The 25,372-nt window shown below is 44.1% G+C and overlaps 1 protein-coding gene across 7 annotated transcripts in view; it reads left to right on the top strand.

Moving 5' to 3' along the window:
- Nucleotides 1–19,301, top strand: part of DLC1 (DLC1 Rho GTPase activating protein) — a 527,425-nt gene extending 508,124 nt beyond the window's left edge. For all 7 annotated transcript variants that reach the window (XM_034965673.3, XM_034965672.3, XM_063606660.1 and 4 more), the window contains 10 exons: nucleotides 1,910–3,333; nucleotides 4,105–4,281; nucleotides 7,428–7,587; nucleotides 7,716–7,914; nucleotides 9,850–10,063; nucleotides 11,242–11,356; nucleotides 12,208–12,426; nucleotides 13,969–14,186; nucleotides 16,211–16,384; nucleotides 16,743–19,301. In XM_034965673.3, the coding sequence (XP_034821564.1) occupies nucleotides 1,910–3,333; nucleotides 4,105–4,281; nucleotides 7,428–7,587; nucleotides 7,716–7,914; nucleotides 9,850–10,063; nucleotides 11,242–11,356; nucleotides 12,208–12,426; nucleotides 13,969–14,186; nucleotides 16,211–16,384; nucleotides 16,743–16,863 (3,021 nt within the window). In that variant the 3' untranslated portion in view covers nucleotides 16,864–19,301. The remainder of the gene's footprint in view (nucleotides 1–1,909; nucleotides 3,334–4,104; nucleotides 4,282–7,427; nucleotides 7,588–7,715; nucleotides 7,915–9,849; nucleotides 10,064–11,241; nucleotides 11,357–12,207; nucleotides 12,427–13,968; nucleotides 14,187–16,210; nucleotides 16,385–16,742) is intronic.
- The last annotated feature ends 6,071 nt before the right edge of the window (nucleotides 19,302–25,372 follow it).

Genomic DNA, 25,372 nt, shown 5'->3' with positions numbered 1-25,372 from the left:
GCATCTACATCTTGAATGGTATCGCCTAGACTTGATAGCCTTATGTAGTTGAAGCCAATAGTTGCAACTAGTCCATTACATTATTTTATCTATTGTTTTTGACCTGATCACATCAGCTATTATTTTGCCTAATTACTAACTCAATGCCTATTACATAATAAAGGGATCATGCTTAAGGAATCCCAGTGGATTTTTGCATTGCTCATAGAGGAAATCAACTGAGGTTTATTTCCAACTCTTCTGTCTTCCCAAATATAACAATAACTGTGCTTCAAAGCTGTAGAGATGAAAGCGAAGGCCGATTTGTGCAATACTGAAGAATAATAAGAGATTTGGAGGGAGGAAAGGAATTGGAGGCGGAAGAGGAGAAGGCAGGAGATCCCACACAGTTTAGTCAAATGGTGGTACACAACCGAACTGGATGGTATTTCCTTCTGCGTGTGAGTTGTGAAGACTTTTTATGAGATCTTAGGAGAAGAGGTGGGTGTAGTACTGGGAGTAAGTGTCACAAATTAGAGTAAACAGGAATGAGTCTGTTCAAAGAACATATTTCTGACTTCCGGGTTCAAATTTTAATTATACCAGAATCCCTGAGCTGCAAAAAGTTGCCTTCTTGGGGAGTCAAAGCTTTTAAACAAATGAACTGGAACCTCAGCGCCCACTGAGCTGTGCAGAAGAGTCCTAGAAGCCAGCGCTCCATGCTTGCCACTCATTGTCCTGTGAAACTTGGGCCACAGGATATTTTCCACACCAGTGGAAAAGACATGTATCATACCGACTTGTGCCCTTTCATATCCTGCCGAAAAGGCCAAGATGCAATAGTCCGTGTGACAGCTTATCCCTGAGTCCTGTACATAAATCGGGCATAATCAGCAAAGACGTTCCTTAGTGTTTATGAATGCCGCGAGCTGTCAGGGCTGGGTATTTGTGAAGCCTTGTTCAATTGGCTGGAGCATGACTGAGGTTGAAACTTCACAGGTCAGCTGTGGCCTGAGCGCTAGCCTTCATGTCTTGTGGGGGAGGGGAAGAAAAGGTACTGGTAAGAGTCTCCAAAGCACTGATAGTGGATTGAAGCTGCTTGATGACCCACCTTGATCCAGGGCCCGTTTACTCCAGTGGGAGACCTTATACATTTTTAGTGTCTAGAGATTTAAGTTGCCACTCTTCTTAGTGTTTGAAAACTACCTTTTTAATTGCAAGAGGGAATATAAACATACACCAACAAAAGACAGCACAATGGAAGGCAGCCCAGAGGCAGTCCTGCTCATTGCTGACTTCAGTTCAAAATATTTTGCATGCCTGGAATTTTCACCATCTCAGAGGTTTCCTCTGTGAGCAACTAAAGAACAGCCTATGGATCCCAGAGTTTCCATAAAATAGTTCTTATTTAACTTGCAACATTTGGTCAGGCACTCTCCTGTTAAATTCTTTAAATACATCTTTGTTATTTAAAGAACAAAACAAAACACCGGGCACTGTGGCTCATGCCTGTAATCCCAACACTTTGGGAAGCCCACGTGGGAGGATCGCTTGAGGCCAGGAGTTTGAGACCAGCCTAGGCAGCATAGTAAGACTACTGCTGTCTACAAAAAATTTAAAAAACAAAAAGAATATGTAAGTGGGGCTGGGCACAGTAGCTTATCCCTGTCACCGCAGCACTTTGGGAGGCTCAGGTGGGAGGTTCACTTGAGGTCAGCAGTTCAGAACCAGCCTGGGCAATACAGCCTGGACAACAGAGTGAGACCCTATTTCTAAAAAAAAAAAAAAAAAAAAAACTTTAAAATTAAAATCATGAAGTACAAGGGGGAAATTGATACTACTGGCATATTATGAGCAGCCTCCTGCTCATGCCCTGCTCCCTGCTGGCTGCCAGCCCCAGTGTGTGAATGGCTCCTTTCTGTCTTTGCAGAGTGACGATTCAGACGAGGATGAGCCTTGTGCCATCAGTGGCAAATGGACTTTCCAAAGGGACAGCAAGAGGTGGTCCCGGCTTGAAGAGTTTGATGTCTTTTCTCCAAAACAAGACCTAGTCCCTGGGTCCCCAGACGACTCCCACTCGAAGGACAGCCCCAGCCCCGGAGGCACACTGATGGACCTCAGCGAGCGCCAGGAGGTGTCCTCCGTCCGCAGCCTCAGCAGCACTGGCAGCCTCCCCAGCCACGCGCCCCCCAGCGAGGATGCTGCCACCCCCCGGACTAACTCCGTCATCAGCGTTTGCTCCTCCAGCAACTTGGCAGGCAATGACGACTCTTTCGGCAGCCTGCCCTCTCCCAAGGAACTGTCCAGCTTCAGCTTCAGCATGAAAGGCCACGAAAAAACTGCCAAGTCCAAGACGCGCAGTCTGCTGAAACGGATGGAGAGCCTGAAGCTCAAGGGCTCCCATCACAGCAAGCACAAAGCGCCCTCAAAGCTGGGGTTGATCATCAGCGGGCCCATCCTGCAAGAGGGGATGGATGAGGAGAAGCTGAAGCAGCTCAACTGCGTGGAGATCTCCGCCCTCAACGGCAACCGCATCAACGTCCCCATGGTACGAAAGAGGAGCGTTTCCAACTCCACGCAGACCAGCAGCAGCAGCAGCCAGTCGGAGACCAGCAGCGCGGTCAGCACGCCCAGCCCTGTTACGAGGACCCGGAGCCTCAGTGCGTGCAACAAGCGGGTGGGCATGTACTTAGAGGGCTTCGATCCTTTCAATCAGTCAACATTTAACAACGTGATGGAGCAGAACTTTAAGAACCGCGAGAGCTACCCAGAGGACACGGTGTTCTACATCCCTGAAGATCACAAGCCTGGCACTTTCCCCAAAGCTCTCACCAATGGCAGTTTCTCCCCCTCGGGGAATAACGGCTCTGTGAACTGGAGGACGGGAAGCTTCCACGGCCCTGGCCACATCAGCCTCAGGAGGGAAAACAGTAGCGACAGCCCCAAGGAACTGCAGAGACGCAATTCTTCCAGCTCCATGAGCAGCCGCCTGAGCATCTACGACAACGTGCCGGGCTCCATCCTCTACTCCAGTTCAGGGGACCTGGCGGATCTGGAGAACGAGGACATCTTCCCCGAGCTGGACGACATCCTCTACCACGTGAAGGGGATGCAGCGGATAGTCAATCAGTGGTCGGAGAAGTTTTCTGATGAGGGAGATTCGGACTCAGCCCTGGACTCGGTCTCTCCCTGCCCGTCCTCTCCAAAACAGATACACCTGGATGTGGACAACGACCGAACCACACCCAGCGACCTGGACAGCACAGGCAACTCCCTGAATGAACCGGAAGAGCCCTCCGACATCCCGGAAAGAAGGGATTCTGGGGTTGGGGCTTCCCTAACCAGGTCCAACAGGTAAGAACTTTTCTCCTGCCTCTGGGTGTGGGGCACCGGGGGTCAGAAAGACATTGCCTGTGCTTGTTCTGTGGGAGGAAATGGGATTAAGTCTGGCATTCTTAGCCATGTCCATTCCTAAGGAAGGTGTCAAACCAGGAAGCACCAAAATCCAAAGAAATCGATAGGATTGAATGGGTATAGAGTTCCGGTTGGGGAAGATGAAAAAAGTTCTGGAGATGGTTGGCAGAGATGGTCACACAATGAGAATGAACTTGGTGCCACTCAACTGCACATTTAAAAATGGTGAAAATGGTGCACTTTATATTGTGTATATTTTCCCATAATGGGGATTAAAGCATGGGATAGAAATCAAGTCCTATCAGTTCCTAAGATAAGATACCAGCAAGCAGCCCATTGCTAATGTTGCTTCTACCTATTAAAAAGCCCTTGGGCCAGGCACAGTGGCTCACACTTGTAATCCAATACTTTGGGAGGCCGAGGTGGGAGGATCACTTGAGGCCAAGAGTTTGAGACCAAGCTGGACAACATAGGGAGACTCTATCTCTACAAAAAATTAAAAAATGAGTCAGATGTGATGGCACAGGCCTACAGTCCTGGCTACTCAGGAGGCTGAGGCAGGAGGATCACCTGAGCCGAGGAGTTCAAGGCTGCAGTGAGCTGTGATGGCACCACTGCACTCCAGCCTGGGCAACAGAGCAAGAAAAAATAAAATAAATAAAATCAAATAAAAAGGCTTCACACTCACTTTCCTCTCCTCTTCTCTTGCAGGCACCGACTGAGATGGCACAGTTTCCAGAGCTCACATCGGCCAAGCCTCAACTCTGTATCACTACAGATTAACTGCCAGTCTGTGGCCCAGATGAACCTGCTGCAGAAATACTCACTCCTAAAGCTAACGGCCCTGCTGGAGAAATACACACCTTCTAACAAGCATGGTTTTAGCTGGTAAGAGTTTAAATGATCAGTCAACTGTCGTTGAAAATGATATTTTTGGTCAGTTCCTTGAGGTTGTCCCCATAGTAAAAAATGACACTTCTCTCCTTTATTAATATATTTCATCTGTCATCCTATGGCAATCACTCTCTGCATTTTTGTTTGTTTGTTTGTCTGTTTGTTTTGAGACAGGGTCTTGCTCTGTTACGTAGGCTGGAGTGCGGTGCAGTGGTGTGATCTCGGCTCACTGCAGCCTTGACCTTCTGGGCTCTAGCGATTCTCCCACCTGAGGCTCCAGAGTGGCTGGACTCCTGAGTAGGTGGGACTACAGTTGCTTTCCACCACACCCGGCTAGCTTTTTTTTTTTTTTTTTTTTTTTTTTTTTCTTTTTTCCTTTTTGTAGAGATGGGGTTTCACCATGTTAACTAGGCTGGTCTGGAATTCCTGGGCTCAAGAGATCCACCTGCCTCGGCCTCCCAAGTTGATGGAATTACAGGTGTGAGCCACCACGCCAGCCACTCTCTATATTCTTGAGGCCACATTTGATATTGTTGAAGCCAGTGGAGTCTTAGGAAATTATCAGCGTGGGTGGGTTGATTGAGTTTTCAGCTCTTTGAGTGACAGATTGCCAGTTGATGGGGTGAGAATTCATTACTCTTGCATCACGTGGTATAGGCATCTCCTTCCCAATATTAAGAATAATCCACTATAAGTAAATATATGCACAGTATCAGATCGTATTTGTGGATGGAGGAAAAGGAAAACAATAAGATTTAATGAGACCATCTTTGAAATTCTTGATTTACAGTACCTGGTCTTATAACCATATTCATGCCTGTTTTTAGAAATCATTTTGGGGCGGGTGTGGTGGCTCATGCCTGTAATCCCAGCATTTTGGGAATCTGACATAGGTGGATCACATGATGCCAGGAGTTTGAGACCAACCTGGCCAACATGGCGAAACCCCATCTCTACTAAAAATACAAAAATTAGCTGAGTGTGGTGGCATGCACCTGTAATCCCATCTACTCAGGAAGCTGAGGCATGAGAATCCCTTGAACCCAGAAGATGGAGGTTGCAGTGAGCCACAAGATAAGGCTACTGCACTCCAGCCTGGGTGACAGAGTAAGACTCTATCTCAAAAAATAATAATAATAATAATAATAAATTTGGATGTGAATATTTGTAGCATCCACCTGTGCTAAAGAATTCAGGTTACTTTTTTTCTAGCAAAGACTGTCTAACAGTGAATAATTATTTTAAGGAATTCACCACTCTAACATATTATAGACTCAAATGTAGAGATGAAATGCATTGTACAAATTGTTCATAATTGCTTTGAAAAATATAGCTCCTTAGTATATAGAATGTGAGGGGTAGGCTGTAAGGCTAGATGGGTCATGGATATCACCTGATCTGGGTACATCTTAATTTTTCTGCTATCAGTGCCAAGCAGAGAAATGTTTCTAGATTGACATCTCAGTGCATTTTTCAGTGTCATCTGGGAATCCTTAAGTCTTTTCAGTAATCTGAGTGTTTATTATCCAGTCGCACAACTACCGTATTTGATAAAAATGGAGAAGCCGCCCATTTCATTAGTAGCACACTGTAGCAAACCCAAGTTGCTTGAGAAAGTCGGCAAAGCAAGGAAACTGTTCTTTTTGTCTCCAGCTCCTCCTCTCCTTAGGACTCATAGCAGATTTAACTTCAGCATCAAAGCACCTCCCGTTCAAAGGCTGTTATTATGTGAGCCTTGCTAAATACAGAAGTTGTTTGTTCTGAATGACAGAAATAAGTATTGACCGGTTTATCCTCACATGCTTCAGATTCTCGGTGGGGATCGTAATGTGTTCTTTTCACATTCCGCCGTCGGGCTTTTCTCCCCCGACAAAGCGAGTATTATGCGCACTTATAGCCATGATACCATACACTTAACTGTATGGAAATACAAACTTAACTCTGCTCTTTCGTTTTACCTTTCCTGGAGCTATAAACAGTAACATGCCATGGCTGCTGGTGAGCATTCAAAAGGCAAAGCAGTCTGTCTTCTCTGGAGTTCCTCTGTGCTTAGAGTAATATTTTCCCTGCTGGCTATTTAAAACTGCATATTTTAGATTCTCATTTCGGAGTGGCCCACCCCCATCCCACCAAACCCTCAAGAATCTGAAAGTCCATAATACTTCTTGAGTTCTGGTCAGTGTTTCCAGTGACTCAAAACCAACTGTAAAAGCCTCACATGGTAGGATCTGTGGAGCAGGGAGGAATCCTACACAAGGTTCTTTTCCTGTTTGGCCTTGCCCTTTCGGGTCCTGTTCAGAGAGGTCATTTGGAGAGCTGGAATTTCTGCTTGACAGCCTGAAATGCATGACATGGGTTTCCTGCTGTTGCATATAGTGCTGGGGTGGACCTGGTTTCAGGACACCAGGGAGCCTGGGGTCAGCTCACAAAACCCCCCTTGTTCCTTTTCCATCTTCCTTTAGAAACCTAAAGATGTAATGTTCTCCGGGTCATCAGCAGCAGACTTTATTTTGACTTCAGGTCATTCACTGTTGAGCTCTGGAGTTGGCTCCCATTGTGTTAGGCTCTCATTGCTGTTTTCCCATCTTGTATTATCTGCGCCTTTTGACCCTAAGTGCTTTCGATCTCATCAAGAACTCAGAAGTGATTCTTACCCTTTTTTCAAGACAAAAGGGACCTTGTTTTTCACACTCTATCAGATGCACCTAATTAGGGTATTACATGTTGTTTTCTGCTTGTTCCTTCCTATACCACCATTCTGTAAGGAAATCCATCAGCTTCCTTAAGACTGTAGACCCCAATTCTCCAGGTTCAAGGTGGAAGGACGCTCCTAACTGAGGAAATGGACCTGACAACCCCCACTCTTAGAAGATCTAGAACAGCACTGTCCAGGAGAACTGTCTGGATGATAGGAATGTTCTTTATCTGCACAGGCCAATAAAGTAGGTACTGAGCACAAAAGATGAAGGAGCACCTGAAGTGTGGCCAGTACCACTGGGGAACTGAATTTGTCATTTTGTTTAATTTAAATTTAAGTAGCCACCATATTAGCACAGATCTGGAGCCCACAGGGTTTACCTGCAGAATTGGACAAGTGAACATGTCTCCCCCAACACCACCATCTCTGTGTTCTTTAACAGGGCCGTGCCCAAGTTCATGAAGAGGATCAAGGTTCCAGACTACAAGGACCGGAGTGTGTTTGGGGTCCCACTGACGGTCAACGTGCAGCGCACAGGACAACCGTTGCCTCAGAGCATCCAGCAGGCCATGCGATACCTCCGGAATCATTGTTTGGATCAGGTGAGAGCGCTGCCTGCGGGTCCACGTACTCAGGGGAGCTCGGATTACATGCAGCTTCTTCTAGTTGTGTGGTGTAAACACTGTGTCTGTGTGAATGTACCCCACACTTAGTGTTGTTCTTCCGACAGGTTGGGCTCTTCAGAAAATCGGGGGTCAAGTCCCGGATTCAGGCTCTGCGCCAGATGAATGAAGGTGCCATAGACTGTGTCAACTACGAAGGACAGTCTGCTTATGACGTGGCAGACATGCTGAAGCAGTATTTTCGAGATCTTCCTGAGCCACTAATGACGAACAAACTCTCGGAAACCTTTCTACAGATCTACCAGTGTGAGTGTCCTTTGATCTTAAGACTGTTGGCATTGGGGAAAAATGGGACCAACTGAAGCTTGTAGCTTCCTTGATAGCATTCTTTTTTTTTTGAGATGGAGTCTCGCTCTGTCACCCAGGCTGGAGTGCAGTGGCGTGACCTCGGCTCACTGCAACCTCTGCCTCTCAGGTTCAAGCAATTCTCCCACCTCAGCCTCCCAAGTGGCTGGGACTACAGGAGGGCGCCACCACGTCCGGCTAATTTTTGTATTTGTAGCAGAGATAGGGTTTCACCATACTGGCCAGGACGGTCTCGAACTCCTGACCTCAAGTGATCCTCCCACCTCGGCCTCCCAGAGTGCTAGGATTACAGGTGTGAGCCACCACGCCTGGCCTTGATAGCGTTCTTTTGACAAGAGAGTCTGCATGGTGACCTCTTGGAAACCCATGTCATCACCTTCTTCCTTGCCGCCTTGTTTGTGGAACAGGTTTCTGTATAATTATTGAATGATGTGAAAATAAATTTCCCAGTCTCTAATGACTGATGCAATTGTACGTTTTTACGTGTAAAATGAAAAGTTAGACTTTCATTAGTTTCTAGAACAGTGTTATCTGAGCTGGTCAGATAAAGATCAGGTACAAAGATATCTTTCTGTCTCCACCTTGTCTACAGAAATTTCAGTTGCTTCACACCCCTCTTGGAGGGCCATTGGATTTAAAATTTCACAGGTGTCTGTGTGTTTTATCTTGCTGTAAAATGAATAAATAATCTTTTTCTGTTATTCATCTCAGTCTCTGCCAGAAATACTTGGGAGAACAATACCCATGCCCTTCTTACTTTTATGTAAAGCTTAAAGAAAACAGTTGTCGAAATTAATGATCAAGATCAGGATTATGGCTTTTACAGCCTTGTGTTTTTCTTGGCTCAGTGTGGTATTACAGCAACGTAATTTAAAAGCAGCCTCTCTTAGCGCTCAAATTGTCTCTAGGACTGGCATAATGGACTTTATTTTATGAGAAATGGAGGTGGTCTGGATTATTTCATTGGTTGTTTCATCCTTTCATATTTTATAAAAACACAGGTCACATTTTCCTCGCCGAGGTATTTGTTATGTGTTGTAACCATGGAGCTGTTTAATCAGTTTGTCCCATGGAGCTACATTTGAGTGACTTGATTTTTCCACCACATGCTCTTTTAAAGAGTTGTGTATTCAAGGAGACCTGAAGATCGGGATCAGCATTTTCTACCTGTAGATTGTTTATGGGTTTATTTGCATTTTTATATATTTGCATATTCATATGCATTTTTATAACAGCCTCTCGAGCATGCTTTCTAAAACTTAAGAAATTACTAATTCAGTGTATTTTATTTATTAATTGAACTGAACTGAATATTTTCAGTTCAGTTCAATTCAGAACTGAATATTTTAGCAGCTTTTCCCACTTCAAGAAGGAACAAATCAGTTAAACTCATGCAAATCTCCAGAGATACTGAACATTTTGTACTCAAGGCTGAGAGATCTCTGTTCTTACGTTCTTGTACATATCTCAGATAAGATTTTTCATCAACACTAAACAAAAGTGTATAGTGTTTTCAGTAATTGAGATTGATAAATTAGGGATTTTTTTTTTTCATGCTTAGGAAAGAAAAAACTATTCTGTAAACTAAAAGAGCAGGCATCCTCTAGAGCCGAAATCTGAGGTGGATTTAAGAGTGCTTGGGTATTGTGGGTGTTTAAAATTTTTTTCACTCCTTCATGAGGCAGGAAATACTTGAGGATAGTGACGCCGGTGGCAATTCATAACTTTTACCGTATTAACCTCTAGTGCACTTTCTACAAGTGCTTGTTCAGTACTGGGCTGAGGTATTTGATGCTGATATTTGCTCTGGGACATTTCCTTGCAATGTCCATGCAAATTCACCAAGCTGATGGGGAAAGTGCTGGTGTCGTGCAGATGTGCCCAAGGACCAGCGCCTGCAGGCCATCAAGGCTGCCATCATGCTGCTGCCTGACGAGAACCGGGAGGTTCTGCAGACCCTGCTTTATTTCCTGAGCGATGTCACAGCAGCCGTAAAAGAAAACCAGATGACCCCAACCAACCTGGCCGTGTGCTTAGCGCCTTCCCTCTTCCATCTTAACACCCTGAAGAGAGAGAATTCCTCTCCCAGGTACGGTCTGCATGGGAGGTGCATGCACACAGGGGGCAGCCTACATTCTTCCTAGGACTCTCTGTAGCTGTGGTTTTCTGGGACTCTTTCCTGAAACAAGCAAGAAGGTTAGACCGCTGTATTAGTCCATTCTCACACCGCTAATAAAGACATACCTGAGACTGGTCTGTTGGCGTGCATGAGAAAATAGTCTCACTGGACTTAACCCCCACAGACAAAATCCATCGAACTGATCCTTTTCCTCAGCTCTAAAGGAACTTGAAAAGTATTTCTTAGCTAGAGGCCTGGGGCCTGGTTATGCTAGTGCAAGTTAGGTTGCTTCTGAAAGTCGTATAATGTTTAAATGTATGTTTAAATAGTTCCTTTTGAGACGGAGTGTTGCTCTGTTGCCCAGGCTGGAGGGCAATGGCACGATCTCAGCTCACTGCAACCTCTGCCTTCCAGGTTCAAGCCATTCTCCTGCCTCAGCCTCCCGAGTAGCTGGGACTATAGGTGCCTGCCACCACGCCTGGTTAATTTTTATATTTTTAGTAGAGACGGGGTTTCACCATGTTGGCCAGGCTGGTCTCGAGTTCCTGACCTTATGATCCGCCCGGCTTAGCCTCCCAAAGTGCTGGGATTACAGGCGTGAGCCACTGCGCCCGGCCACATTTAAATAGTTCTTAAAGTTGACTGGGGCATTCCAACTGCAATGGGATACAGAGCTAGAGATGAGTAGAGGAGAGAGATCAAATAAGATGAAGACAAAAGGTCAAGGAAACAATGGACTTAGCCCTCACCTGTGGGAGGGGGCCTGTGTATTCAGGCAGATAAAGATGATGACACCCTTTACTCCAACTCCCTGGGACTCCTTTCCCACACTCTTCAGAAGTTGCTCCCCCACCATGCAAACACAGCCCCTACAAGCTGCCCTGTTCCCAGTAGGAACCTATTTAATTAAATGGTTTGAATCACCTGGATTTCATCAAAAGCATATCTCTTTAATGTTTTTTGTGTGTTGTTGACAAAACTCTGAGATACTCTGGTGACTAAAGTAAAAACACTCTTAATCCACTTAACAATAAACAGATTACAGTGAAATTTTTTTTTTCTCTCTTCTTTGGGTTTCCTTGAATAATACCTTGAAGAAAAATATATAAATATTTGAATTGTTCCCCTCCTGTATTTCTTCTACCTAGGGTAATGCAAAGAAAACAAAGTTTGGGCAAACCAGATCAGAAAGATTTGAATGAAAACCTAGCTGCCACTCAAGGGCTGGCCCATATGATCGCCGAGTGCAAGAAGCTTTTCCAGGTAAGGAATTGAGAAGTTTGGCTCCTTTATTAAGGATAATGTGAATAGGTACAAAATCTTAGGCTTGATCCTTGTTCATGTCTTACCTGAAGACCTTTTCCACAGCTAGAGATGGTATAAATAGCCTGAGAATGTCTTATTTACATATATTACAATGGATCAGCTAGAGTTAATCATGTTTAATGAAATTGTCCCTTTACTTGGAAAAGCAGCCGGGCGCAGTGGCTCACGCCTGTAATTCTAACACTTTGGGAGACTGAGGTGGGTGGATCACTTGAGCTCCGGAGTTCAAGACCAACCTGGGCAACATGGTGAGACCTCATCTCTACAAAAAAAAATTTAAAAATTAGCCGGGTGTGGTGGTGCACACCTGTAGTCTCAACTACTTGGGAGGCTGAGGTGGGAGGATCACCTGAGCCCAGGGAGGTGGAGGTTGCAATGAGCCAATATTTTGCCACTGCACTCCACTAGGTAACAGAATGAAACTCTCTCTCAAAAAAAAAAAAAAGAAAGAAAGGAAGGAAGAAAAAGCAACAAATTATCTGGAATTAAACTTCTGTATCCACTTCCGTATCTGAGAAACCTGCTTTGACCAATGTAATTCACTCCCCCTACTCTAACTTTCCAAAGACCTTACATGGAAATAAGATTTCAGGTACATTTATGGAGGTGATCTGTTCATATCCTCGTGATACCACGTGCAGTCAGCATGATAGCCCACCTCCGGCGGGAAGATGCCCGCACTGCTTTAAGGACCAGGCCATTGTTCCTACCCAGTCTTTTCCACTGATGGGCATTGAGATTGAGTACAGGTGGACTCACCTCCTTTCTGTCTGTCATGTTCCGCACAGGTTCCCGAGGAAATGAGCCGATGTCGTAATTCCTATACCGAACAAGAGCTCAAGCCCCTCACTCTGGAAGCACTCGGGCACCTGGGTAATGATGACTCAGCTGACTACCAACACTTCCTCCAGGACTGTGTGGATGGCCTGTTTAAAGAAGTCAAAGAGAAGTTTAAAGGCTGGGTCAGCTACTCCACTTCAGAGCAGGCTGAGCTGTCCTATAAGAAGGTAAGGCTTCACCCTGTTGTCGGCTGGTTGAGTCCAGGAGTCGAAGCTTGGGTCCATCAGAGATAACACGCTTTTGCCAACTAATCTGTCTGGGGATCTGTAGCCCACACCCTCCCTTGTAGAGCTGGGCACTGGGGTGAGTAAGATCCCCGTGGTGAGAGTGGAAACCGGGCAAAGCAACAGTAATTTTCATCCTGTGTAACACTTGGGAGAGGATTTCAACTATTTCTAATGAACTCCTTTGGCTCTACAGAATCACACTAGACTTCCCTAGAATGTTTTGCTAATGGCATTGAGCTGCGGAACATCCTATGACACGCTTCGATTTTTCCATAATTTGGTCAGAATCCCTTTGCACTCTTCTCTGTTCTTAGTTACTGTTCTCTTGGCCCTTTAATGAGCAGGGAGCCCTTAGGGGGGGGAAATTAACTCCAGTTAGGACTGGTAAACCTCTTGAGGGCAGAGGCATCTTGTAAGGCTCAGCAGGATAGGTCCATCGGAGGTATATGTTGATGCCGCCTCTACCATCTTGAAAATAAATAAACAATGGGAGTAGGCTGGGTGGCCTTGCCGGCTTTGGAAATGAGTGCAAATGTCTGATGTTTTTGTTTTTATTTATTTATATTTTTTGAGATGGAGTCTTGCTCTGTCACCCAGGCTGGAGTGCAGTGGCATGATCTCGGCTCACTGCAACCTCTGCCTCCCGGTTTCAAGTGATTCTCTTGCCTCAGCCTCCCGAGTAGCTGGCACTACAGGTGCCCACCACCACGCCAGGCTAATTTTTGTATTTTTAGTAGAGACAGGGTTTCACCATATTGGCCAGGCTGGTCTCGAACTCCTGACCTTGTGACTGCCCACCTTGGCCTCCCAAAGTGCTGGGATTATAGGTGTGAGCCACCATGCCCGGCCAGTGACTGATATTTCTTTATTGCATGCACTCTGATATAGGTCCCAGAAAAAGAAAACAAATGTCATCATTTTTTTCTTTTGAGATGGAGTTTCATTCTCATCACCCAGGCTGGAGTGCAGTGGTGTGATCTCGGCTCACTGCAAAGTGCCTCCTAGGTTCAAGTGATTCTCCTTCCTCAGCCTCCCGAGTAGCTGGACTTACAGGTGCCTGCCACCACGCCTGGCTAATTTTCATATTTTTAGTAGAGACAGGGTTTCACCATGTTGGCCAGGCTGGTCTTGAACTCCTGACCTCAGATGATCCACCCGCCTCGGCTTCCCAAAGTGCTGGGATTACAGGAATGAGCCACTGCACCCGGCTCAAATGTCATCATTTTGACTCGAGTTGACAACAGCTTTTTTTCACTTTCTGGCTTGCTCTTAAATATGCTTGGGGACAGCAGCCTATTTAAGTCCTAGATTTATTAGCTCCCAATATTTCTTTATATACTGATTATATAGTATTATTTATATCATTTAATCAATTAACGTTGATTATATGTAACTAAAATTGTTAGTCTAACTAACAATTCGACTTCAAAAACTAGGTGTGTATGGATTGCCTTGGCACTGAAAAATACATCCTCTTTCCAGGTGAGCGAAGGACCCCCTCTGAGGCTTTGGAGGTCAATCATTGAAGTCCCTGCTGTGCCAGAGGAAATCTTAAAGCGCCTACTTAAAGAACAGCACCTCTGGGATGTAGACCTGTTGGATTCAAAAGTGATCGAAATTCTGGACAGCCAAACTGAAATTTACCAGTATGTCCAAAACAGTATGGCACCTCATCCTGCTCGAGACTACGTTGTTTTAAGGTGAGCGCTTCCCTGTTGTTTTTTTGTGACAAGGATGACTCCATATATGAACCAAGCCTATATGTCACTGATCTTACAAGATGGTATCATTATTTAAAGTAGAGGCCGGGCATATGGTGGCTCACACCTGTAATCCCAGCACTTTGGGAGGCCAAGGTGGGAGGATCACTTGAGGCCAGCAGTTCAAGACCAGCCTGGGTAATATAGCAAGACCCTATCTCTACAAAAAAATTTTAAAAATTAGCTAGATGTTGCGGTGCATGCCTGTAGTCCTAGCTACTCGGGAGGCCGAGGCAGGAGGATCCCTTGAGCCAGGAGTTTGAGGCCGCAGTGAGCTGTGAGCATGCCACTGTACCGCAGCCTGGGCAACAGAGCAAGACCTTGTTTCTAAATAAAAAAAACAAAACATATGCTTCCAGAAAAGTAGTGAACACCTTCAAATATGGAAAACAGATCTACATTTATTCTAGCAGTGTGTTCCTCGCTGAGAATGGTCTGAACTCTTTGGTAACTGAGCTCAGAAAGAGAGGCGCCTTCCAATGAATATGCTCATTGGTAGCAGATTTTTGCCCCTTTTAGGATAGATTTTCTTGTCAGAAACAGCTAGTGAATGAATAAGCCAGGAAATAACATTTGAGTCCCAAGGGAGATGTGGTTAAGGCTGATGTATGTGTAATTCATAAATTCTCTGGAGATATTACTGAAAGAATTCCAAAAATCTTTGTGGAAATGTCACGTTGGAAGTCCAGACCTTTTCAAACAGCCAGCGCTCCTTTAGGTGTCTGTGTTCCAAGACATTTGTGAAATAGAAAAATGGTTTTAAGCTACACTTCAAATGGGCTCTTTTTTCAAAGAGGAGACTGTTTGAGCACATAAACCCTCTGTAACACGGCTCTGTACAGAGTTCCTCATTCAGCAGTCCTTGTACAGTGTCTTCATGCGTGTAATGCTGCTCTTACAGAATATCACAGACCGGGCAATTATAATGAACAGATATTTATTTGGCTCATGGTTCTAAAGGCTGGGAAGTCCAAGATCAAGGAGTTGGATCTGGTTAGTTGGTTGGTTGTTTGATTGATTTGGGGACATGGTTTCATTCTGTCACCAAGGCTAGGGTGCAGTGGCACACTCATGGCTGCTGAAGCCTTCACCTCCCAGGCTCAAGCAATCCTCCCCCCTCAGCCTCCCAAGTAATTGGGAGTACAGGCATGTGTCATCACACCTGGCTAATTTTTTTTATTGTTTCTGGTAGAGACATGGTTTCACCATATTGTCCAGGCTGGTCTCAAAACTCCTGGGCTCAAGCGATCCTCCTACCTCAACCTCCCAAAGCGCCGGGATTACAGGCATGGGCCACCATGCCCAGCCTAATGAGGGTCTTTTTACTGTGTTATCCCATAGTGGAAGGGCAAAGAGAGGGCAAGGGAGAGCAAAAGAGCAAACGTGCAGCCTCAAGACATTTTTATTTATATATTTATTTATTTTGAGATAGGGGGGTATCACTTTGTTGCCCAAGTTTGAGTACAGTGGCATGATTACAGCTTAAGCAATCCTACCATCTCAGCCCCCGGAGTAGCTGAGACTACAGGAGCACACCACCATGCCCGGCTAATATTTTTTATTTTTAGTAGAGATGAGGTCTCACTATGTTGTCCAGGCTGGTCTTGAACACCTGAGCTCAAGCATTCCTCCCTCCCCAGCTTCCCAAAGTGTTGGGATTACAGGCGTGAGCCACGGAACCCAGCCTTAAGCTCTTTTATAATTGGCATTAATCCAGCTCCCATTAGGCCCCACCTCCCAATACTGTTGTATTGGGCATTCACTTTCCATCACATGCTTTTTGGGGAACACATGTACACCATAGCAAGTAGTTTAGAGGATGCCATTTACCTAGGCCTGAGTCACACAGCATGGCCACTGAGCCTGACCCGTCACCACACTGCAAATAGTGAAGAGTGAAGCACGATTTTAAACTTGGCTTCTATGAAATTCCATCATTTCTGCCTCTGGTTTTGTCTCTACAGAACCTGGAGGACTAATTTACCCAAAGGAGCCTGTGCCCTTTTACTAACCTCCGTGGATCACGATCGGGCACCTGTGGTGGGTGTGAGGGTTAATGTGCTCTTGTCCAGGTATTTGATTGAACCCTGTGGGCCAGGAAAATCCAAACTCACCTACATGTGCAGAGTTGACTTAAGGTATGTTCTGATTCTGATTTTTTTATATGGTGAGGGTCATGAAGGAAATTCTGACTTTTTGTCTAATGCAAAGAATGCCTTAAACGAACACATCATTTTTTCTTGGTGACTTCATGAAGAGTGGTGTTTAGAAAGTAGCATTTCATGTTTGTTGGTCTTTCAGCGACCGCTTCCTAATTTGGATCCCTTAGAAAATGTGGTTCTAAAGCAAAGCAAATATGGTAGCTCGGCCATGAATTCAAAGGCATGGGAAATGATAGATTTTATGCATTTGAACTAGCAAACAGATGTTTCTCATTTTATTTCCATGCTTTCTAACTTCAATAATTCATCAGGTTTTCTTTCTTTTCTCTGATAGGGGCCACATGCCAGAATGGTACACAAAATCTTTTGGACATTTGTGTGCAGCTGAAGTTGTAAAGATCCGGGATTCCTTCAGTAACCAGAACACTGAAACCAAAGACACCAAATCTAGGTGATCACTGAAGCAAAGCAACCGCTTCCACCACCATGGTGTTTGTTTCTAGAACTTTTGCCAGTCCTTGAAGAATGGGTTCTGTGTCTAATCCTGAAACAAAGAAAACTACAAGCTGGAGTGTAGGAATTGACTATAGCAATTTGATACATTTTTAAAGCTGCTTCCTGTTTGTTGAGGGTCTGTATTCATAGACCTTGACTGGAATATGTAAGACTGTGCAAAAAAAAAAAAAAAAATGTGTATTCTTATTCAAATTGCTTCTGAGAAGCAAAACTCTTTAAATACATTATGGAAGATAATGAAGATACTTCATTCTCTTGTGATATCAGTGTATGCGTACCTGTGTCGCTTTATTTGCAGCGTGTTGAGGGACTGGTGTATCCACTGGAATAGTTGGTACTCTTTGACGTGTTTTCTCACCAAGATGAGCAAAGAAAGGTTTGCACAGAGGAGTGTGAATGTGTGTTTGTTGCTGGCTGAATGGCAATAGATGTCTAAGGTGGATTCAGTGTCTGGCACACTGAGACACCTCCAAGAAGGAGATTGATGCGTCAGGTTCAGTTTAACCTGGAATATCTGACTACCCCTGAATCCACCCAGAAAGGGGGCCCAACACCCTTGTCCATTTATGGGTTTTTTTTTTTGAAGTTATTAAGCATATTCCTTTTCCACGAACCTCTTCTGTACTTTGATTGTAATAGGTTGGCTCTTACACCCATTCCAAATGCAGTTTATTTTTAGACCCGATTGCAAATAGTGATGTAGTTTTAACCAGTATGGATTAGTTCAGGGATGAACTGCTCCCTCCAGCCTTACTGGCTCTGATCCACAGGGTTTTGTTTTGTTTTGTTTTTTGTTTAAGTCGAGATATAAAAACTGAACACGATAACACTTACTCTTAAATCAAGCATCAACACTTTTTCCCTGTTAGAATTCTTTGCATTTTTGTGTTTGTAACAGAAATGCCTTAAGACACTGTGTTTGGGAATACAGGAAACTATGTGTGTCCCAAGGAAATCCCTGTAAATTTAACTCACCTACAAAAGGCTTTTTCCCCGCCTTTGGTTGTTAACGGCATTCCTGAAAGCCACATGTGTTTATTCATTGGGCTTGTTCTTATCAGCAAATAGGTTTTCTGGTTTTATGACTTTTTGTCTTATTTTATTTTTCCTACATTTCTTTTTTTTTTTTTTCCTTTAGAATGCCCTCGAAATATATTTAAGTGGTAATGAAAAATAGTAATCATAGTAAAACGCAACAAGAAGAAAACCAACCCAAACCAGTGAAGTTTTTTAGAACCTTTAGAAGGGTGGTCTTTATTCAGGTTTTACTGTAATGGTAAGGATTGACTCAAAAGACAGTATTAAATTTATTTTGTATGGATCAAAAGTGAATAATGTATGAATGAGAGCTGTAAGAAGGATTTTTATTTTGTTGTAATTTAGTTACCATTTTCAGTGTTATTTCAAAGGTTCTTTGAAGAATTTTGGGGCAGGGCATCAGATTAGAGTTTTAAAATTTGAGTATTTTGGATATCAGTGTTCCTCATGAAGATATACATGGATATTCAATTTTGATGGCTTCCAGATTTGTAAGATTGTATGTTGTATATACCATTCTATTAAGAAACATGTCCACTGTGCTTTCAAACATAGATAAAGCATGATAAAGATTATTATTTAAGATATACTTGTATTTATACCTCAGATATTCTTTTGGGTTTTGTACCTCAAGGCTTTTTTCTTCTTATTGTAAATACACTTTACGTGAATACAGTCTAAGTGAAGAAAATAAATAAAAGGAAGAGGTTTATAACTTGCTCTATATCTGTACAGAATATAATCAATAAGTGCACTATTATTAAATGTTTAAAGTAAGGGAAAAGTCTGGGCTGCCTTCCTTAATATTGCATCTCACTCCCACCCTTAAAAGCACAGATTGCAAAGCATAGCATTTTAGCATCAACTACAATCAAAAGAGCGATTTGCTGAAGGAAAAATCAGACTGCAAATCATTCCAAGGCCAAACTGCAACTGAGCCACCCACTCCCAAACAGGAAACCCTGGTGAAGGTTCAGGAAGCACGGAGATTCTCTCCAACAAAGGTCCAGTTAGGAAACGACGCTGAGAGGGTGACGACAACGTGCAACAGCAGAAAGATGCTCGCAAGCAGAGTCAGGGTCACCGATGAATGCCACAAAAGGTCTCTTTCCCACTGTTGAATTTGACAAGAGAAGAATTTGAAGGATATGAACATTTTCAAGAACTCTGCTGAGGTCACTTAGAGCGCCATCACAACTTATTTGTGTGACTAATTGCCTAGATTGTAAGCTCTTTGAGGGCAGGGCTCGTCTCCTACACATCTTTATAATCCCCTGCAGCGGCTTTCAGTATTTTGTACTTGTAGGCACCTAATAAATTTATTATTTGCTATACTGAACTGATTGGATTAGCTTCTGTTACTGCAAAGGGAAGAGCATCTAGGATCCCGATCATCTTAAAGCCTCCTTTTCATTCACTGCTGATTTTCAGATGACAGAGACTGGAAATTATCCAACTTCATGGGACTTTTTTTTTTTTTTCTTTTTCTTTTGAGATGGAGTCTCTCTCTGTCGCCCAGGCTGGAGTGCAGTGGCGTGATCTCGGCTCACTGCAAGGTCCACCTCCCGGGTTCACGCCATTCTCCCGCCTCAGCCTCCCCAGCAGCTGGGATTTCAGGTGCACGCGGCCACGCCCGGCTAACTTTTGTATTTTTAGTAGAGATGGGGTTTCACTGTCTTAGCCAGAGTGGTCTCGATCTCCTGACCTTGTGATCCACCCGCCTCGGCCTCCCAAAGCACTGGGATTACAGGCGTAAGCCACCGCGCCCGGCCACTTCATGGGATCTTAAGTTTTAAACTGAAAAAGACAAATTAACCTGTTGGAGTCTTAAATTTAAACTGATGAAGGTGACATAGATACTATATATAGATACTATGGCTACTGATTTTAAAGTTTGTGATGGCATTTTAACAAATCACATGTCTCACAATGTGATGTCTATCCTAGAAGAGGTTGTATTTCAACAAATACTTACTTTGGGCATAGAAAAAGGTCGGTGGGGGGGGGGCCCTAACCTTATAATTCGTTTTGTTTTGTTTTTTTGTTTTGTGATTTGTTTGTTTTCGAGACAAGGTCTCACTCTGTTGCCCAGGCTGGAGTGCAGTGGTATGATCAAGGCTTACTGCAGCCTTGACCTCCCTGGCTCAAGCGATCCTTCCAACTCAGCCTCTCAAATAGCTGGGACTGCAGGCGCATACCACCACACCCAGCTGATTATTGTATTTTTTGTGGCAATGGGGTTTCACCAAGTTGCTGAAGCTGGTCTCGAACTCCTGGACTCAAGCGATCCCCCAGCTCGGCCTCCCAAAGTCCTGGGATTACAGGCATGAGCCACCATGCCCAGCCTTCCCCTTATCATTTTTTGAAAGACACACACACACACAGACACACGTACATACACACACACACATACACACATACACACACATCAGGGACTTTTTTTTTTTTTTTGACTCTTCAAACCTGGTTTGTTCAGAGCTGTATAAAATAAAGATCAAAATGTCATAGGCCTGAATACCTAGTACTTTATTTGAAGAGACCGGGAGTCATTGGTTCCCAATAGTTTTTACAAGGTTACCAAGGAGGGAGTAGCCACCCTCACAAGCCCCCAATGTGGATTTAGATTGCTCTTATCACACCACCTACTACTTGCTTAATCAACACATTTTGTCAGTTTTTCACCAACTATGTACCCGACACGAGATCAAGCTGTGAGCAAGGCTGGTATCACCCTGCCCTTGCAGAATTAAAATCTGCCCCCACAGATTTTTAAAATAGAAATGTCAGTGCCACGTGATGAGCACTAGGACAGGTTCCTACGCACTCAGAAGGAGAAGCTAAGGGCTTAACAAAGCTCAAGGTAATTGTTTTACACACTCCAAGCATCCTATCTACCAATTTAATGGAATAAGTTGGGAAAATCTAACAACATTACATGATTCTTTGAGAGATTTGTTTTCAGGGCTGTGGAGACAACTGAAATTTCTGAAAAGTAAGATCTAAAGAAAAATGAAGGAAGACAATAATCCGATATAGGTACCTTCCAACATCACTAGATAGGGGAGTGCAGAAAGAGAGAGGTTATAGGGGTATGGGGGATTTTACAGCTGCATTCATGTGTCTTTACAGCACTTTTATCCTCTTTTCATATGCTTACTTAAACCTCACACGCACCCCGTGAAGCCTACATGTCCGCACCATTCTATGGCTAATTTTTCTATTTTTATTAGAGACAGGGTTTCACCATGTTGGCCAGGCTGGTCTCGAACTCCTGACCTCAAGTGATCCGCCTGCCTCGACCTCCCAAACTGCTGGGATTACAGGCATGAGCCACCATGCCCAGCCCCCTACCTGCTCCTTTTCTCTGGCGACTTGTGGATTTAGTAATACCCTCCCTCTTTCCCCCACCAACCAGCCTTTCCCCTTTAAATACTGAAGCCTCAAAATCATCTTTGCAGAAATTCACAGACCTGTCTTCCAGGCATTGTCCTTAACCTTGGCAAAATAAACATCTACATTGATTGAGACCTGTCTCAGATACTTTTTGGTTTATGCCACCTGAGTCAGCGTCCCAAGGAAATTCTGTCACCCTATTACTAAGATGACAGGAGAATTTAAATTGGTGAAGATAAGTAGGAGGAGAAAGTTTCATTTCAGGCTGATGGTTGAAAGAATTTGTAAGTCTGTCTCGCAAATCAAATATGATTTGAAGTGTAGAAAGACTTCGCTTATCCTCCTTGTGACACATAGGACCTGATTCTCCCCTTGTGCAAGAACAGAACAGTTAATTACACATGTGGTCTGATCACAGCCCACCCATTCTCTCTTATGCATTTCTTAGTGGGTACACGGGAACATCTACTGACAGGCTTCTTAACTTGCAGCCCAGGACCAGAATACCAGTCTTGTAACTCTTTCTGCAATACCTCATAATGCCCTCACCACCACACAAGAATATCAGGAAGCGCCACAGAGATATTTGTGAAGGTGCTTTGAAAAGCAAGGGTTATTCAGCTGTGAGGGAGCACTCAGGAAAGCAAAGTGGAACTGAGCCCAGCTGCTTTCCCTCCCCTGCCTGTTGAAGCATACGTTAATGACTCTAAAGCAGAAATCCCAAACAATGAGATCATGCCATGCATGTCATCTTGGTGTTCCATCAGGATGAAATTTGCCTAAGGAATTTAAATTCCATTTGCCTAAGGAATGCAAATTATAACAGATCTCAAAGAGCCTGTGGCAGGAAAAGCTCAGGTAGGTCTGCACAGTTGCAATGAGTTTGGGCCCATGCTCTAGGGGATGATGAGACTTTTGCAGGCAGGGAGTTTGCTAAATCATGTTGGTAGCTGTAGCCCAAAGTAATTACCTTTGCTGTATATACACAGGTCCCATGAGAGCAGCTGGCTTGTCTGTCCGGACTCAAGGCTGTGTTGACACCTATAGTAATAAACACCTTCCTGCACACATTTTTCAACCACTGGATTGTTTTTTTTAAAGGGGAGGGGAGTTCAGGGCTCAAAGTGTTACAACTCATTAGGTCTTCTCATTTCCTTTTCTCTCTCTCTCTTTTTTTTTTTTTTTTTTTAATTTTTTTTTTTTGAGATGGAGTCTCACTTACTCTGTCATCCAGGCTGGAGTGCAGTGGCGTGATCTCGGCTCACTGCAACCTCCTCCTCCTGGGTTCAAGAGATTCTTCTGACTCAACCTCCCAAGTCGCTTGGATTACAGGTATGCACCACCATACCTGGCTAATTTTGTATTTTTAGTAAAGACGAAGTTTCACCATGTTGGTCAGGCTGGTCTCAAAGTCTTGACCTCAAGTGATCCGCCCACCTTAGCATCCCAAAGTGCTGGGATTTCAGGCATGAGCCACCACGCCCAACCTCTCTTTCCTATTAAGATACAAAACAGCAGCCAGGAGTGGTGGCTCACGCCTGTAATCCCAGCCCTCCAGGAGGCCGAGGCAGACAGATCACGAGGTCAAGAGATCGAGACCATCCTGGCCAACATGGTCAAACCCCGTCTCTACTAAAAATACAAAAATTAGCTGGGCGTGGTGGCGGGCGCCTGTAGTCCCAGCTGCTCGGCAGGCTGAGGCAGTAGAATCAGTTGAACCCGGGAAGGCAGAGGTTGCAGTGAGCCCAAGATCATGCCACTGCACTCCAGCCTGGCGATAGAGTGAGACTATGTCTAAAAAAAAAAAAACCTTACTCTTTTTATGAATCTGAGAATGGCACTCACCAACATGATAAGTGATGTGTTTCTGCAAAAATAGTCTGATTTACAAGCAGGTCATTTCAAAAGCTTTTTAGATTACAGGCACTTTTAAAATACAAATGTGTTCGGCCCAAGTCTGAATGGACATGCTGTGAACTACCATTTATTATAATATTATAATGCACCGGGTAAGAGAATGTGTGCTTTATATACAGTTAATATCTCATTTCAATTTCATAGTACCAGGCGTGGTGGCTCACACCTGTAATCTGTAATCCCAGCACTCTGGGAAGCTGAGGCAGGTGGATGGTTCCAGTCCAGGAGTTTGAGACCAGCCTGGGCAACATAGCAAAACCCCGTCTCTACAAAAAGTACAAAAATTAGCTGGTCATGGTGGCCTTCCTGCAGTCCCAGCTACACTGGAGGCTGAAGTTGGAGGATTGCTGGAGCCCAAGAAGTGGAAGCTGCAGTGATCATGCCACTGCACTCCGGCCTGGGTGATAGAGTGAGACCCTGTCTCAAAAAAATAATAGATAAGTACATTTCATAGCAGCCTTTTGAGGGAGAGAACTTATTAGCCTCATTTTACAGATGGAGAAGTTTAAAGAGATAGGAAAGCTTAAAGAAATATAGTAGCTACATAATATTTACAAATGGACTCAAGAAATTGTAGGGCAGTACTTAGAACATTCTGCCATGCTGGAGATGTTCCTTATCTGCCCTGGCTAATATGGTAGCCACTAGCGCATGTGGCTGCAGCTAGTGTAACTGAGGAGTTGAATGCTTCATTTTATTTAATCTTTTATTAATTTAAACCTAAATAGCCTCATGTGGCTAGTGGGTACTGTATTTGGGTAATGCAGATGCTATTTCAAAGATCTAAGAATATTTCCAAGCAATCTAACCCCTGTCACTCTCTTGGCCTATATAATAATGCTCTTAAGAAAGAAACAGGAAGGGTGCGGTAGCTCACACCTGTATCCCAACACTTTGGGAGATGGAGGAGGGAGGATCACTTGAGCCTAAGAGATCGAGACCAGCCTGGGCAACATAGGGAGACCCCATCTCTACAGAAAAAAAAATTAAAAATTAGCTGGGTATGGTGGTTCAGATCTGTAGTCCCATCTACTTGAGAGGCTGAGGTGGGGAGGATCGCTTGAGCCCAGGAATTTGAGGCTGCGGTGAGCTAGGATCCCACCACTGCACTTCGACCTGGGCAACAGAGTAAGACCCCATTTCAAAAAAAAAAAAAAGAAAAGAAAAAGAAAAAAGAAAGAGAGAGGAGAGGAGGGGAAGAAAGAAAGAAAGAAAGAAACAAACAAACAAAGAAAGAGAGAGAGAAAGAAAAAAGAAAGAGAAAGAAGGAAAGAAGGAAGGAGAGAAAGAAAGAAAAAGAAAGAAAGAAAGAAAGAGAAAGAGAGAAAGAAAATAAAAGAAATGAACAGAAATACCGTAAATGTTTGTAAAAACCTAACTGGCCATATTTCAGGTCAGATAACATCAACTCAACATTCTGCCTGCCGCAAGACTAAAACGGTATCTCCACCACCTATGGCCAGCCTCCACATTCCTCAAGCCAGAGCTGGATGACCTCTTTTCTTTGCTGCTATGGAATCTACACATCTCCAAACTAGAGATAAAGACGCAGCTGATCCGAAAAGAATGCCTAGTAATTCAGACTATTCTCAGCTTGCTGTGACCCTCGCAGACATTGCTGTTCCAGCAACCACAGAGATCATTTTGTGGTCTGTTCCTGTCATTTTGCATGTCTGTTCGCTTGTCTCTGGTATCGTGGCTTCTTTTCCTGTTGGTAAGACTGGCCATTCAACAGCAGCATTCAGAGCCCAGAGTCAGCTTTGATGGAAGGAGTTCCTGATCCAGGTTTGATAAGAGAGGTCTGCACCCAAAAGTCAGCAGTAACAATTCTGAGACAAAGACGCATCTTCCACAGTGGTTTCTAGACTTTCACCTCCAAAGGATTTTTGTTATATTCCTTAACCTGCTCCACCTTTTCCATAGTTTTCAAATATTTCTCATATTACACAGTATAATTGTTTGAGGAAGTAATGTATTCATTTTCTTATTTTCAGCGTATACACGTATTATTTACAACTGCTAATCAAGGCTAGAAGCCTCTCAGAAAGAAGTGTGAAATAACTTTTATTGTCACACAATTTGAGCGTTCTCAGTGAAAAG

This window comes from Pan paniscus, chromosome 7, assembly GCF_029289425.2.
Source record: "Pan paniscus chromosome 7, NHGRI_mPanPan1-v2.0_pri, whole genome shotgun sequence".
Lineage (NCBI taxonomy): Eukaryota > Metazoa > Chordata > Mammalia > Primates > Hominidae > Pan > Pan paniscus.
This window is presented reverse-complemented; position numbering and strand designations above follow the sequence as displayed.